Below are 17,326 nucleotides of genomic sequence, written 5' to 3'. Positions count from 1 at the left end.
ATAGCTCTTTTCACAATGTGCATTGTTCCAAAGCAGCTTTACAGGGGCAAACAGGAACAGGAAGGGTAAAACACAGCACAGTGCATGGTGTTTATAGAACGAGCAAGATCATTCAAATAAATAATACCTAATTAATAAATAAATGCAGTCTCCCGGTGAGCAAGCCAACACTGCCCTGCTGTGGCGAGGAACCCAAACTCCAATGATTGATTAATGGAGAAAAAAACCTTGGGAGAAACCAGGCTCAGCCGGGAGGGCCAGATCCCCTATGATGTGTCATAGCTGCACTCAGTGACCCCGACCAAAAGCCACCGAGCAAATATCCACGAGGAAGAGGGAGAGCCCACCATCCGCAACCCAGAAAGTCCCACTCGCCGAAAACAGTGCAGGTTCAACCCGGTCCCACTCCACGATCGACACCAGAAAACAGAGGAACAACCAGGGAAAATATTAATGGCATGTTGTAACTTCATCCTCTGTGGCCCGACTTCGACCACAAAACAAGAGCAAACCGGACCCACACAGCCCCAGGAAATGAATCCCCCCAACCACATCCAAACACCCACCCAGGAACCTCCAATCAGGGCCACTGAATGCAGCTATAACTTCAAACTGATGAATACAAGTTTGGAACAACCTAAATGTGAGTAAATGATGACAGAATTTTCCTTTCTGGGTGAACTGTCCCTTTAATCCAACTCAGTTGAGCAGGAATGTGTGCCTTAAGTATGTTTTTTCCCAGTAAAAAGCAGTATTTTAGTCTCTGGGCTGTGTAAAAAAGGCCTTTCACAGTGAAACTGCAGACAGAAGTGATGATATACTGCCATCTCTTGCCCAAAACATAACTTACAGACAAATGTCATGGGACCGTGGTGTTAGGTTATGGAAAACTTATTAACTTATTTAAACAGTCAAATTTTGCATAAATACAATTATTTGTTATATTATTTGTTATTTATTTGTCATATATCGTTTTTTATAAGCTCACGTTTCTCATGTCGGTACAAATAATGGCAGCAAAATTGAGAAGCAAGTTTTACCGGCAGAAAGGGTCAAATAGATCAATCTTTAAAACATATTTAATAAAAACAAACACAAAATAGGGGCGAATGTTACTCATGGTATATAGTTCATAATTATTATTCATACTCATAATAATATTCATAATTATTACACAAAACACGCAAATACAATTCTTCGTTCTTATTATAACATATAGTCGAGGCTAAAGAATAAGGAGAATATAACAGGTGTGTGCATAACATAACGAGAAAGAAGATGAAAATAAGAAAGAAACGTCGCTTATCCTCATAGTCACGTGGGAGGAAACTCTGGAAAAGCTTGCAGTAGGCCCAGCCAGTGAACGCGCCGGTCAAAACATCGACAACGAAAAAACGTCAAAATGGAAAGGTTGGGCTTTATATTTACATAATTACAGAATCTAAAACGACATAGACTCGTTACGAATATATAACTTACTTTACGTAATTCATATGTAGCGTAACGTTAGGAAATAACTTTGTCACTATCTATGTGATGTGTTCAGACACTAAGTTACACACTCTCTCAACGTGTCGTTCATTTGGCATTTATAATGTGTATAATATGATTGTATCGATAGAGAGCGTTATTGTTAATTCGATACGACAGTCAGTTTTTAAAACGTTTTATTGTACTGTAGAAGGAATTAGCCCCAAAAGATGTTCTTGTTGCCATCACTCGTTCTCTTTAAAATCACGTTGTTTTATAAAATCCAGTTCTGCAGGTTTAACGTGTTTTGCAAATCTTTCTAGGAGAACGTGGGCGTGTTTACGGTTCATTTTAACACAATTAGTCATTTTTAATGTGAGGTGTATAAAAGTTAGTTAAAATAATTTAACATCTTCCTCCATACCAATCATTTAAAACAAGTTATCGTTTGGAATATTAACGTAATTGTGCGTTACGTTAATCACGCTTCAACGTGAGGATTTGGCAACCCAACGTTAAAACATTTGGCCGAGTTTACGATTGGCTGTCGGTGGAAAAGACCGGTGATAAGAGTGAGTGTGTTATTGGCTGTCGGTTGAATAGAGAGGCGATACGACTTGTGTATGATTGGCCGTGGTCGGAACACAGGGGATGATCTGCAGTGTTTGATTGGGTGTCGGCGGAACTGAGGGCGGTACGATTATGCGTTTGATTGGCTGCCGTCAGAACACAGGGGCCTGATCGGCTGTGTGTGATTGGCTGAAGTGAAGGACGGAGGGGAAATGTTGAGCTGATCAGCTGGTCTCTGCAGATATCCGACTCCTGGAAAACAATCTAGAGAGAAAAAGTGCTGAATGCCAGAATCACCGGGACGAGAAACACACACACGCCCCTGCGGAACAACCTGATCCAGCGCGGAAAGATTTTTACCGGCCCTGCCACCTGACTCCAGCCGAGTTAAACGCTGGACTGCACTGTATAATCTCCAGTCTCATCTCTGTTTCAGTGATGCGAAAGCGGAAAAACAGCGCAGATCATGATAGCGCGTTTACGTCTTCACTGCTGGACGCCAGATCCGATCTAAAGCATTGCAACAAGACGACAGACGCCGGGTCTGAAGCAGAAGGTTCGGGGAAAGCGATGGGAAGACGTTACAAAAGGTGAGACTGACTCCATAACCAATATTACACTGACAGCTGGTGTCAAAACAATTTCATTGTGTAATAGACATATAACTGAATACATTGTTACATGTTTAGTCTTTCGAGAGATTTGTCAAAACTTTGTCTTTCATACATTACTGTCATTATCTCAACATCATGTATTCCTAGGTGTGACATCATAATATTACATTTCTTTGATATTGATAGTAAATAGTTGTGATGTCACAAGATAATAGTGCCTTTGAACTTTGTTGAGGTGTACACCACGGATGATTATTAACTTTGATTCAATCAGATTCTCTTGAGACTCTTCCAACAGTACTGATGCTTCAAAACAAGCGTATCAACTTTTGGGTGGGGTGGGAATGGATTGTTTCATTGTATGCGAGTTCCCCGCAGATGCTGTCAAGTTTGGGATATTTGTGTATTGCTTGGAGACAACATCTTAGTTGTTTGCATGCCCAGGGTAGTCACAACATCTCAAGAAACATCTTTGGGTTTTATTTAATTTAATTATTTGGCTCGGTATTTGTGTGCATTGTAATGAAGGACCTAAAATGATAAAGGCCTCAAAACGTGTTATTAAACGTAGGTATTAGAAGGTTGAGTTGTAGTGATGTCATTATTCTGAGTCGTCACCTGATGAGAAGAACGTACTGGTTCAGCAATATGGCCACATAAAAATCGCACCCTCAGCATAAAGCTGGCATAAATTGTGCTGCGAGTACATGTCACTATTATCCACTTCCTCAAGACGGGGCCTAGACAGAATCTGCAGACATGTTTTGTGCTTACTTTGTGGAAAAATGTGCAGAAATAGCTTAATATATTTGACCATGTTTAAAGAGAGTACCATACTTACAGCATGATTACATAATTAATCGAATATTCCAGATGTTAAATTAATCAGCATGTCTAGATGTATTGTAGCCATTCCAGGCTAGTGTCTGTTGAATTTAACCAAATAAAACCTCATGAGTGACAAAGTCATCCAACTGCAATGTGAAAGACTGACAGCATGACTGACAAGACACGTCAAAACTGATGCATATCGAGGTTATCACATAAAAATACTTTTTGGACTTTTTTATTATTTTGGATAAAAATTGTCAGTTGTAAATCAGAAAACCTGAAAGTCATTGTTTAAATGGTCTCTTACTTTTTTCCCACGGATGTGTATTTAATAATAAATAGCCATATAATTTAAACTCTGCATAAATCCAATTAACCTTCTGCTGAGATCTGCAGGTGCAGAATGTATTTGTGCCTATACATAAGTTTTTCTGTCAGGTTCTAAAGAGAGCACCTGGAGATTCAGTTTGGTGCTCACACTACACATTGTGTGTCAAATTATATTTACCTATTAAAAACTTAAAATAAATGAACAATAAACAAAAGAATACAATGTGATTAAAACTATATTTATATTATTTTAAATTAAACTTAAAATACAATGAAAATGTATTACTTCTTACATTAGTTAATATTAATATTCAACACCAATTTTGAAACTTAAAACGACAACCTTTTAGACTTTTTGACAGGTTGCTAAGAAGTAGGTTTCCAAAGGAGATAGGATCGAGTATAACATTGATAAACACGGGCTGCATGCAAGTGTCAAGTTTAAACAGCTTGTCCTTTTAGAAGGTTTTTAGAAAGTGAAGAGCAGTGCAGATCTAGACATTCACAGAGTTTGCGAGTGCGTGTACTTCTCTATGAACGAGAGCCGTTTAACACCGGGAACAAACCACATAAGTTTTTGCAGCATTCAGTTCTAACGTAAATCTTATCCAGTAATACATTTAGGCGTCTTAAACAGTGATTGTGATTGCACTTGTGCATTAAAAGCTTTCAACCATGTCAATACGCAAATGAGCCGTCTTAACTTATTTTTAGAGCGCATTTTTTATTTTGGGTGCGCACCTGCGCACCAATTATGTGGATCCCTGGCTATAACCATGATGCTGAGTGGTTTTGGATGGTTTCCTGTTAGAAAAGTAGTTTCAACAAGATTATATAAGGTTTCTTGGGTGGCTCATCACATGGAAATACAGAGTGGTTTTGAGTAAATTGCCTTTCACCTTTGACCTTGGAGGTCAGCTACTGTCACTATGTATTGGAGTCATGTTGTATATGGAGTATGCTTTGATTTATCTGGTTTGCGGTGAAATTACATGAAGAGTAGTCACGGCTCTTAACTAAATACTGTCTGTTACTGTTAGATGCCAAGTATTAAGAAACATTCCAAGAAGGCTTGTTGCGATAGTTGGTCTCACTGGTTAGACACTGTGTCAACCCGCCTACTGATCACTTTTCCAATGCGGCACCTACCCTCACTGTCATTTTTATTATTATAGTGATAAATCACATAGTTTGGTTAAAGACCAAACTACAGTTTTGTGGCTGCTGCATTCAGCGTATCGGAACAAGTGTTGCGGCAAAGATCAGCAGCAGGAGTCAGATTTTATTCATCATGTGAGGAGAGTGAAGTGCTGACTGACAAGACGATGGTGGAGGCTTTTCTCGCAAAGAACATGTAGTAAAATATGTAAGCACTGTTATCAAGAGCCGGTTAACGTTTAATTTTCTTTTTGTTCTAATTTTAAAACGCCGGTGCTTTGCCATTTATTTAACATTAACGTTTTTCGTTTTGTAGTCCTTTCATATTCGTTTCTTATTTATTAATTTAACTCAAACTTTTTTGTTTCCTATTTATTTATTTGTTGCACAATGTGTGCCGTGACTACTCGTTTAATATAAATGTTTTTATTTTCCTTAAAAAAAATATCAACCCCCACCCCGGTGTCACCGGTACAACCGGTGTTTTTACACGCCGAATAACCGGTGGAAAATTTTCATACAGCCCCTTTACTTTATTCCAAGGCTCCCATAACAAAAGACGAAATTAACATGAAACACCATCAGGAAATGGTACTGTAAAGTTCAACCTTCGATCCACGTTTGAAATGAAACGCTACTCTACTATTGCACCGTATCCAGTGCCAGTAACCGGATCCTCTGGTTCTGTACATGTCTGGGGTATTGAGTGCTTTGGCTGCTCATATGTCCGACACAGGATGCTAAAGAGTATTCTGTTTGCAGTGACCCTTGTGCTAAAGGCTGGGTTCAAGGTTAACAGGGTCAGCGCGGGTTTAATTCACAAGATTATTTTAGCCTGTGAAATTTAATTTCGCAAATTTCTCTTGAGAGTTTCATGCATACGCTTGTTGGATTGAATTCTCTTGTTCTGAGGCAAATGTCGAGATGTCTAGCTCATCGAGGGGTGGACTTGCCCTTTAGCCTAAATAATAAACCCCTGCTTACTCTTAAACCATGTCAGTTTTTCACATTGTTCTGGTTCGTTCTTGGTTTTATCCTTTTATGAGCTCCAGATCAACCCAGACCCAAGAGGCATCTAAACGTGACAACTTGCACTCTTATTTTAGCTTGCTAAGTGTGTCAGGTTTGATAGAAAGTGTCTTTTTTTAGTTTCAAGAAAACTGAAATGAAAATTATTTTGGTGTTCTTGTAGCTCACTTGGCGAAGCATTGTGTTACCAGCCCAAAGGTCATTGGATCGATTCTCAGTGAACACGCATACAAATACTATTTATACCTTCAATAAGTCACTTAGGATAGAAGCATTTGCCTAATGCATAAATGCATTATTTTGCATTTTTTGAACAGTATGTGTGTAGTCTAGGGCTCCAACCCATTACCTTTTCACTGCAAAACAACACAATGCTTTAGGAAGTAGCAAGTAGGATGACTGGTTTCTTATATAAGGGGATACTAGGTTGGTGAAATGACAGAGTGGATTGTAACACATCTGAAGGAGACTGATTCTGTGTCAGTATAAGAGCAGAGAGACGATAACTAACTCGGGCATCAGTGTCACAACTGCTCTGTAGGGCTGTCGGAGACGCTCTTTAGGGTGAGTGAAAGAAGAGATGAGTGAAAGGGAGGAAGATGTGATTGAGGGGAAGTGGAGAGTCCGAGAGTCATTTTTCACCCTCCAGAGTGCTACGTCTGCAGTTTCATGTGTCCTTCGTATGACCGTCGCAGCTGATCTCGGGCCATTTACATTTTCGCTGTTAGAGGCCTTTGTGGGGGTGGTAGGGACCCATTCTTAAAAGACGAAATTCGAAAATCGAAATTGAACTTTACTTTCTCAGTACATTTCCCTCATGCACAGGTCAGCAGACATCATTTCAAAATCAAATCCCTTTATTGTCACCATATACACAAGTGCAACAGTAAGTGAAAAAGTTGGGTGAGGTTCCGACCAACATGGCAGTATGACAGATGCTCCCTGAGAACACTTTGGAGGCTCTGCAAGTTATTCCTGAGAAGCGTTGGTTGCTGTGATTTAGAAATCCGCAACAGTTAGACTATACTGGTTACTAGTATCTTATTTCAAAAAATATTACTTAATATGAAAATGCAGTAACCATTAATATTAACTTCTCTATTGTTGTGTTTGATTGTTGTTCAATGTAGTGTTTGTCCAGCCTCTTCTCCAGTAGGATCGGATGGCTGTGTGAAAAAGGACGGTGACAAGCTCTGAGTTTTACCCAAAGTTAAAAAGTAAAAAATGATAAAAGCCAGGGCAAAAGAACTGTGTGATACAAAGTGCAACAAAATGCACTGTCATCAATTGTCTAAAAGAATATAGACCGTTACGTGCGGTTTCTTGTGATAACAAAGTACATACGCTGACAAAATATTGCATTGAGCTGAAATTCTGGGGGTAGAAACAGACCACTAAGTAACATTCCAATAGATAAAATCAAGTTGACTCTTAAATGATTCAGAGTTCTTATACGATGTAATTCTTAAATGATATCATAAGTCACATTTAGATGTAAAATTTGTGATGAATGAGATGAGAAACAATAAACATAACTTCAAGCTCCAGTTAGCTCAATGCATGATATCAGAAGTGGGTTTTTAACTTTGTATAATACCAGGAAGGCAGTCCTTGAAGTCTCTCTGTCTCTCGTAAAGAAGACGGTCCATCAAAGATGTCATAATTTATTACTCATAACTGTAGCACGAATTTGTGCAAGCGCTCCAGTTTTGCTCTACTTTTACTCCTTCCTTGTTCTCTTCTTCAGTCATCTCCGCTTATAAACTGCAAACCTTTCTTGATCTCAAATCTAATTCTCTTGAAGTATCTGATCAATGAAATGTCAGTCTAAATAATAAAGGGAAAATTGTCTCCTTTATCCTTTAAATCTTTTAGTTACAATATTTCTTTTATGTTGAGGATGAAATATTTGGTCTGTTTGGTCATGGGTTTGATTTACAGTCACAAGTCTGACCTCTTATTGAATGAGGTCACTAAAAGGGTTAGAATTTGGCAGTCCGTGATCTAGAGGCAAATCGGGATATTTGGACCATTGATCCGGGCTCTAAAAGCATATTCTATGCCAACGTTTTCTACTTAGTAGCTGCTGTCTGGTTCCTGCAGACGTTACACAAGACTATGTTGTCTGACGGAGAAGTTTTACAGTGAAGTTTTCAAACTATTGTATTCTTGGGATCTGTTGGTCCTAGAATCCAGTGGTAGTTTCAGGGGGTATAATGACTCGCATGAGCTTGGCCTTAAGGTTAGATTGGTTTGGTTTGGAATTAAAATAAAGCTTTGAATTAGTAAGCAAGTATATTTTCGACAGGGCGGTGGTAGGTGATTGCCTTAAGACCAAGGCTGGTATGTGGTGGGTTTCCAAAAAGCATCCAAATTAATCCCACAGAACTCTTTATAAAATCATTGTTGTGCAGAATGTGAACACAATCCCAGTGTGCTCTACAGGAAAATTTGAATTGGAAACATGTAGTAAGTAACCAGGTTACGTTCCCTTTTTAAGTCAATCTACTATGTGTGTATGTTTTCCACATAATATAGGACCGATGAAGAATTAATGTGAAAAAGAGCATAATTATTAGACTTATTTTCGTGTGCTTTACACTATTGATTTGTAATATGACATATTTTTTTGTGTTGCTATTGTATGTAGTACAGTGCTTAAGGTATTATTAAAGTATTCTTACTTTGGAGCACAGGAGGACTTTATTGTCTGCGTACGTCTGCTGAATGACTTCAAAATAACCCGATAATTTATTTATGTTGTATCAGACGTGCATGTAGGGTCTCACTTTTCTTGCACTTTTAATGTCGGGTTAACATTACAACTTTCATCCCAACAGTTATGTACACGAAGCAGATTGTTTAGTTTTATTTAATATTGGGCGTTGCACAAAAGCCTTGATCCTAAATGTCCTGATTATCCAAATGTCAGAAAATCATGTAAAAAATATCCAGTGTATGCAATAAAAAATGTGATTCACGAGTCACGACTAATGGGATATGAATAAGAATGTGATGTGCTTCGTAGAGTTTATAAATATAGCATGACGTCTGCCACGTCTAAACAAATTAATGGAGTTTTAAAATCTCTATTTTAAGACATCTAGTTGACTTTGTAATTTCAAATGTGGGATTTGTGTGTTTGGTTGTGGGTGTGAGTTGTTAAGATGATCATTTTTAGAGACTTCCATCAAATGCACGAACACAATGAAATAAGCCTGACTGTTTTTTGCTTGCCTTCTCAAAATATCCTGTATTGTATTGTACTCAATTGGCGTCTTCCTGTTCCTGTATCATCTCAGGTTCCATACCAGCAGTCAGAAGCACTTTGTCCCATTGCGGTCAGGAGTCCTGATGCCCAGACCGCAGTAATGATGCCCATATGGTGGTGGATCAGCATGGCTTAACGTATTAGTGTTACCCTGGAGGTGTTGAGCTTTAGACCGAATGCTCGCCGTGGGGATGTACGCGCTGCAGTACCTGCTTTTTAGAAGCACTATCGTTAAAAAGCTTCTCACATGATGTCGTGATGTTCTAGGTGCTCAAGCAGAGACTCACTCAGCACCTCCACATTATCTGTTCTGTACAGTAATGACTCAGCCAGTGACGGCTGTATTTAGCTCTGCTGTTACGCAACATCTCACTCTTTATCACAATCACCTCTCACGCATGTGTGCACAAACGCCGCTTGACACACTCTGAGATCAGACCTTCCATGACTCACTCCCTGGTGACCGTGCTGTGTCTTACCGCTGTAGGGATGCCAAAAAAGAGATAAAATGACACTTAAACACAATGTCTTACATACACTCCTAACATAGTACACAAACAGTTTTTTATTTGATCCTCCTCTTTTCGTTAGGAATGGGAAATCCTATACCTTCTGTGGTTGTTAGCTCCTGTTTTGCAAGTCGTGCTTGTCCGTCCACTTGGCATCTGACCGGGTTGGTCTTTGTTTGGATAATTTTAGTGATGGGGTGGCACTGTAGCTGTAGGTGTGTTTTAAATTGTTGTGCCGGAACTGATCCAGGGTCAGACGGATCAAATCTGACATTCAGTTCATTACTGGACATTCTGGCTCATCACTTCACCCCATGTGTCATGTTCTTATTCCCCTTTCTGTTTTTTGGCAAACGTGCGTCTCTCTATTTGTTTCTGTCTGATTTTCGAATCCGTTTTGCATTATTTATAGTTTAGGAATATTCCTGGGTTTTACTGCGCGTGTGTGTGTGCATGCGCAATATGTCCTCTCTTTGCAATTTTATGCATTTCACTTTGAACCATTTGAATTAAAGCCAAACCAGCACACACACACTCCCTCACACATAGTTTACAGCAGAGCTCAGGGCTTTAAGTCAGTCAGGGTGAGTTTGTTCCTCTTTGAGATCTCACTTTCTCTAATTTGAATCATGACACATTATATTCCCCGGCACTATTTAGAGGTCAGTATGAGGGAGTCCGGGCGATGACGGACGATGTCATGAGGAAAGTTACTCTTGAATTAGAGAATGTGAGAGACGGAGAATAACACAACACATTTGAACACACACACAGGCTGTTACCATCTGTCTCTCTATGATATTATTGCCACAGCACATTGTCCAAAGTGGTTTAGCCAAACAAATTTGAGGTAATGCCTTATCTTGTCTTAACCAAGAAGGGCTGCGTTGTTGTATATGAAAAAACAGGAGATCATAATTTAATTTGAGCTCTTCTGTGTTTGATACACATGTTATATAAAGGCAGGAGTTAGTGGTTCTATAATCTCTTCTTTCTCTCTGGATGCAGGGGCGGCGTTATGTGGAGGCTGAAGAGGATAATGATCTGGGTGCTGGGAATCTACATCGCCATCCCTGTCATTATCAAACTCTGTCCGTCAATACAAGCCAAAATAGTTTTTTTAAACTTTGGTGAGTGTTTTTAAATGGATAGTTCATCCAATCATCAACATTTTGTAATTTCTTACTCACCCGCATGACGTTCTAGACGTTTTAAGACCTCCCTGCCTAAAGACAGCGTTAAAGTGGTCCATCTGAATCAACATATTCTTTTCTTCCCTGTCAGACTACGACGCACATTCATGAGAGCACCACGGCGCTTGTGCATCCAGGTTGTGCGCAGAACGCCGCATGGCACTTATGTCGGATGCGAGTGCATCGTGGTGGTCTTGTGAACGCGCGTGGGAGACTCGGGACGGTTAACCCAAAAGTTGCAATTCTGTCATCATTTCTTCTGCCTCTTGTCTTTTCAAATCTGTATGACTTACTTTCTTCCGCAAAACGCATTGACGATATTTTAAAGAATGTTGGACACCAAACAACCAAACCCGTTGTTTGAATATAAACTTTTTTCAAACATCTTCTTTTGTGTTCTACAGAAGAAAGTTATACTGGTTTGAAATGACAAAAGGATGAGTAAAGGATGACAGGAGTTTCATATTTGGGTAAACTATCCCTTCAGTCCAGACCAGGTTTTGTAAATGTTGGCGAGTTTAAAACTAAACTGCTCTTTGAAATCAAAAAATGTTCATTGCAGAAGTTTCCGTCGATGTGTGCATTAAACACGTTGGTCAGTTGTCATTATTTTTTGCTGCTTGTAGTGTAGTGCAAGGACAAGCTTAGGGCATCTTTCCTCGGGGAGAATTTAGTATCCAAGGTGAGATTGTTGCACTGCATTTTCCCGTGTGCATATTCTAGTCACGCAAACAAAGTCATTATACAATGTAAAAACAAATAAAATGGACTGTTTTGAAGTCGAGACATAATAACTGCACACTGTGATTCCAAGATTATTCAAAACCTAAACCACACTTGTGCAAAAATGTGTTTTGTTAGTTTTCAACCTGTAAGTGTAGACCTGCAAATTCAGATTTCTTCTACACCTGAACACCTGTTTTGCAACATAAATGTTTTTATTTATATATTTTAACTGTTCTTCATTACATGATATACTTATGGTTTGGTTCATAATCTGCCTTTTTCATAACCCCAAACAAAGACATCTTTGAAAGCGTAAATCTAAACAAGTACACACACTGTTTCTCTCTGAAATCCATCTGAAATCCTGTCTCTCTCACACACGTGTCTCAGTCCTGTCTTACATCATCAGAATATTGCAGTAAATGCTCATATGATGTTAAGATGTTCTTCAATTTCATGGGCTGAATTTGATGGGGTTTTGTTGGTCAGCATTTTTGCTTCTGTCAGCTTTCTGGATGTTCTGCTTCTGCTTGTATTCTTGTCGTATAATGAACTAACTGTAAAAGTGTGATTTGTGTTTGCGTGTGTGCTTTTTTGAGAGAGAGAGAAATCTTTGATGACTTTGTTTAATGAAGTTCAAGTCATCAGTCTGGTGAGGAAGATTGTGGCACGCATACGCTTTCAGTTCCTTTACTTGACCTTTGATTCTAAATGACACTTTTGCTTTATATAATAATTGCTTTGCCTCTGAAACAACCTTTTTATCTGTTTTTAGTACGAGTACCGTATTTTATAGACCTGAAGAGTCCGCAGGATCAGGGGTTAAACCACACACACAACTTCTACCTGCAGCCAGAGGAAGGAATCAACATTGGAGTGTGGTGAGAACACAGTCCAGCCTGCCTCTTCCTCACCTTTGTCCTCTGACTGTGTCTTTCTGTCCTCTCTTTACCCTGCACTTTTCTATCTCTTTGTCCCCTATGGCCATGGCGTCTGAAGGGCGTGGAAATATTCCTGTAGTTATTTAAACATAGCCTGTGGCTCAGTGTTTATGTAAATACATAGTGACACAAAGGACTGCATTGGCCCGTGGCTGCGTGCCATTGGGTGTTTGTGTCCTGGCGTGTGTTTTTGTGTGTGTGCTCCCCGTGGGGTTGACTTTTAGTGAGATGGGCAATATAAGCCTCTTGGTGCTGATGCTGTTTTCTCTGTGTAAGTACACTCGAATGGAAAATCTAATTCAGTATTTAACAGGAAGGCTGATGATCTTTCTTATGACATCTTTTGACTATTTTCCCCCTAAAAAAAAAATCCATTCGATGTTAATCATGTCATTTGAATATTAAACCTCAGATTTAATATTCTCTCAGGCATACAGTACCTGTGGTGATGTGGAGGGAAGCTCAGGGTAAAGATGCTGAATGGTTTGACAAAAGCTTCCAGTCCAATCACCCTGTCATCCTTTATCTCCATGGCAACGCAGGGACGAGGTACACAACCATTGTGCACATGTGATCAGTACCTTGATGAAGATAAAATAAAAATATGTGACACTGCCTGTGAAACCCCAGCTAAAAAGTATTTTTTTGTGTGATTTACTGTTTTCTACATTAATTGTGTGTTTTAGAGGAGGAGATCACAGAGTTCAGCTGTACAAGGTAAATAAAACACCCCTCGTTTGTTTTTCCTGGCTTATGTTTTTGGAATATCACAATTAATGGAAAAAAATCAAATTGATGTCACTTCCTCTGCTTTTTCTGCAGGTTCTCAGTTCATTAGGTTATCATGTAGTCACGTTCGATTATAGAGGTATGTTTGCTGCGATTTATGCATTATCACAATATGCATATTAGTATCTACGAAAATGTCAGATGATGTTTAAAATCATCATATGTGTTTGCATAAGGTTGGGGTGACTCTGAGGGCAGCCCATCCGAGGAAGGGATGATGTCAGACTCTCTCTTTCTCTACCAGTGGATAAAGCAGCGGATTGGCCAGAAGCACCTCTACATTTGGGGTCACTCGCTGGGAACAGGGTGAGATTTGTATAAGTGTACAAATATTTTTCATTGATTAGACTTTTTTATGAGTGAAACATATGAGTGAAACATATTATATTAAATACATTTGATTCGGAAAAAAAATCATGACTTAATGTTAAAGATCAGTTCTCAATGTTGAACTTTAGTGTTCAGATGTGTCTTTGACAGAAACTGATCGTATGACACCGTTTATTCACTTTTTTCCAGAGTGGCCACAAACCTAGTGAGACGTCTGTGTGACAGGGGTACGTGAACATGCATGCTTGTATTTGTGTACAGTAGGTCTACATTTTTGGAATGTTCGAATTTTGGTGATGGTTATAACATTTCTCTATTTTGCTTATGGGAATAACATTTTCTCAAGTTTGCCCAAGAAAAAAGGTTTATAACTAGACTGAATACATATAAATGAAATCTAAAATGTACAATTATAAAGCTAGATTTAGGATTTATAAGTAGCTTTTATTGGAAGCTGCATGTCTCAATTGAAGCTTCCCGATTCACTATATGAAGTGTTAAGAAATGCAATCCTTGTACTTTTTAAGAAGTGTCTGAAACAAAAAGCCTGTTGAACTGTCTTAACTGGATTGAGTTGCCAAACAGTTTCAATACCGTAAACCCAGACTTTAAGTCTGTAGTTGAACATGTGGAAGTAGAAGAACATTGCAGTGATTTAGTCTCACTTGTGTGTTTACAGGAACGCCACCTGATGCTCTCATTCTAGAATCGCCCTTTACAAACATCAGAGAGGAGGCAAAGAGCCACCCCTTTTCTATGGTGAGAAACAGTACGCCAAGTACATGCTCCCGGTGTAAAAGCCATATCTCTGTTATGACTCAAAACGTAACTTATCTTGGACATTGACATGTTTGTCTTTGTAGATTTACAGATATCTTCCAGGCTTTGACTGGTTCTTTTTGGATGCCATAACTGCAAACGACATACGGTTCGCCAGCGACGAGAAGTAAGTACAATATACTTCATCTGCTTGTGAGGTTGCGTGTGAAGAGGGTTTGCTTTGTGTCCCCAGGCTGATTGTAATCTGTTTACAAAGCACTTTACAGATTTGTTGAAATAATGAGTGGTCATGCTTTTTATGTATGTGTTTTAAACATCATCCTCTTCTGAGGAATTGTTTTAGGAACATATGTATGTGTGTATGCTTATAATATGTACTGTGTAGGATTAGTTTCTATAGCATTTAGGCATATGAGGGCTTATAATTCATGGAAGTCATATTAGAAGTGATGATGTAATTTAGCCATATGTCTTACACAGTGTTCTAGACTTATAGGCAGGACTTTTAAGGCAGGAATTAACACTCGTCAAGCACTAAATGGAACGCAGTAAATTTATAAAAAATTTACAAATTATTGACACAACTTTTAGCAAGTTTTACCTCTTTTGAAAATTCTAGAAAATGTAAAAATATTTTTATTTCCAAACTTAATCTGGTGACAGGTGTGGAATTCCCTACTTGGAAACAAAATCTTGATGCATTATTTTCATGTTTTAAGGACAGGGCAATTATACTAAGGGATGAAGACTTGCTTGTCGCTTATGAGATACTGTTTGATCTTTTTTTGAAATCCTACATTTTGTCTTCCCTTCAGTGTTAACCACATATCATGTCCGGTTCTGATCCTGCATGCAGAAGACGACACAGTTGTGCCCTTTCACCTGGGAAAAAAGGTAGAAGACCGACACTATCGGATGTTGTTTTAGTGTGATGTACCAGTTTACTGATTTCTTCATATCTAAATTCCGATCAAGCTGCTTTATATATTATGGACATCAATAAATCACAAAGAACCGTGAATGTCCAGTTTATGAAATTTGGTGACATCTAGCTGTGAGCTTGCGAAATGCAACCAACGGCTCACTCCACTGCTCGCCCCTCTCTTTAGAAGTACTCCGGCGGCTAACAGAGAACTAAGATGTTGTCGTGTTTTCGCTTCTTTGCTGAAGGAGATAACTTGTGCGCTTTAGAACAGTTTTTCCATTTAGCGTTATTGAGGAAACAACAAATTCCATGCAGGGGGAGCTGTTAAAATATCTAATTCTAAGGTAATAAAAACGTAACGCTTTACACCTCTGAAGACGTAGTTAAATATATTGTATTGCATTTCTGTCAAAAGTCCTTCAAAAAAATTACACGCTAGACCTTTAAAAATGCATTCCTCAATAAGAAAATTCTTTCATTTTTGCATTTTACTATTTTTACACAAAATGGCACAATGTGAATTGGGTTTGACACCATCATGCTGATAATGCATTTGTTTTTAAGGTGCTGTATTGTTTTGCATTTGTCCGCAGCTGTATGATTTGGCCGCCCAAAGCAAGAGTTTAAACGGTCATAAGGTTAAATTTATTCCGTTCCCAAGCTCTCTGGGATACAGACACAAGTTTATCTACAAGAGTCCACAGCTTCCAAATATACTCAGGTATGTACACTTTATAAACTTCTGCTGAATTTACTTTCCCCTCTGCCAAATGCTGACAAAATTGTTTCGCTACATTCATTTGTATTGTATCGTATAATGATCAGATACATGCTATTTTAAGCCTTGTGGTGTAGTTTTTACATTCGGTTTCAGACCCCTGACTAACATCCATATGTAAAAGTTGTCTGAACTGAAGTCCTTATCTGTATATCGTTGTGTTCTCTTCTGGTTTGTCTTGGGTTGTATTCTATCAGGGACGCATGACTGGACATCTTCCTAGGAATACATTTCCAGTAAACATTTAAGAAAGATTAGTTTGGGTAAATTGGGTTGAAAACAGAAACTTGAAGAGCTGTCAAATCTAAATTTAACTTTTAACAAAAAGCATAATTTCTCTTTTTCTGTTTTTTTCTCCATCTCAGTGATTTCCTCAGTACGTCGCATCTGCACGTGTAGTCGAGATCACTGCCGACTGCCCTATCTAACAGCATCAGTCAAACACACACAATGTACATCATGTGCACGGTGAACTGCATGTGTACATGGACACACACACAAGCATGGACTGAAAATGCATCGGCTCTTTTGCATTCCTTTATTAACTTTAATGCTAAGAAGAAAGTCATTGCCAAGTAACCGAGGGATGGGTGATTTGTTTCGCTGTCTCCCTTTGTCATGGTTACAGATCTGAAGGGGCATCAGGAGTATGCAATATGCAAATATGTACTAAAATGAATGCTCACCAAGCCTCTTCCAACCAATAAAGAACAAGTGAAGTTTTAATGATGGCTTTGTTGAAGCCAGACGTGGATCAAAGTAGAAAAAGGGATGAAGCAGGACAATGTGCTATTATGATGTCAACATACATGCTAAAAATGTCTGTAGTCGCAGACCATAGTTCACTCCTACTTTAACAAATCTGACCGAATATCAGGGACCTGGTTTTAATTCTGAAATCCACTCAATGTGAACAGCGACTTGTTTTATGTTTAACTTGAATTGTACAATAAAATGTCAGTCTTTTTCTTTTTGTCTTTTCTTTTTCTCCTTTGAATTAGTACAATTTGAATGGAACTGAATTGTCTGAATGTTGGTTGAAGAATTTTCTGCTGGTGTTTATTTAAACCACAACATATACT

The 17,326-nt window shown here is 38.7% G+C and overlaps 1 protein-coding gene across 3 annotated transcripts; it reads left to right on the top strand.

Moving 5' to 3' along the window:
* Positions 1-1,330: 1,330 nt before the first annotated feature.
* On the top strand, positions 1,331-17,212 carry abhd12 (abhydrolase domain containing 12, lysophospholipase). 3 transcript variants are annotated; one of them, XM_056767183.1, is made up of 14 exons: positions 1,331-1,410; positions 2,477-2,630; positions 10,791-10,912; positions 12,477-12,582; positions 13,072-13,191; positions 13,329-13,359; positions 13,465-13,510; positions 13,608-13,737; positions 13,951-13,988; positions 14,441-14,520; positions 14,625-14,707; positions 15,357-15,435; positions 16,060-16,187; positions 16,610-17,212. In XM_056767183.1, the coding sequence occupies exons 2-14, from the start codon at positions 2,479-2,481 to the stop codon at positions 16,641-16,643; spliced, it is 1,149 nt and encodes a 382-aa protein (XP_056623161.1). In that variant the 5' UTR covers positions 1,331-1,410; positions 2,477-2,478; the 3' UTR covers positions 16,644-17,212. The 3 variants fall into 3 exon arrangements, 2 of the variants coding, with proteins under 2 accessions (XP_056623161.1, XP_056623162.1); XR_008909093.1 differs by lacking the exon at positions 1,331-1,410 and having other exon boundaries at positions 1,438-2,630; positions 16,031-16,187; XM_056767184.1 differs by lacking the exons at positions 1,331-1,410; positions 16,610-17,212 and having other exon boundaries at positions 1,438-2,630; positions 15,357-15,434; positions 16,058-16,187.
* The last annotated feature ends 114 nt before the right edge of the window (positions 17,213-17,326 follow it).

Source organism: Triplophysa dalaica, chromosome 15 (assembly GCF_015846415.1).
Source record: "Triplophysa dalaica isolate WHDGS20190420 chromosome 15, ASM1584641v1, whole genome shotgun sequence".
Taxonomy (NCBI): domain Eukaryota; kingdom Metazoa; phylum Chordata; class Actinopteri; order Cypriniformes; family Nemacheilidae; genus Triplophysa; species Triplophysa dalaica.
This window is presented reverse-complemented; position numbering and strand designations above follow the sequence as displayed.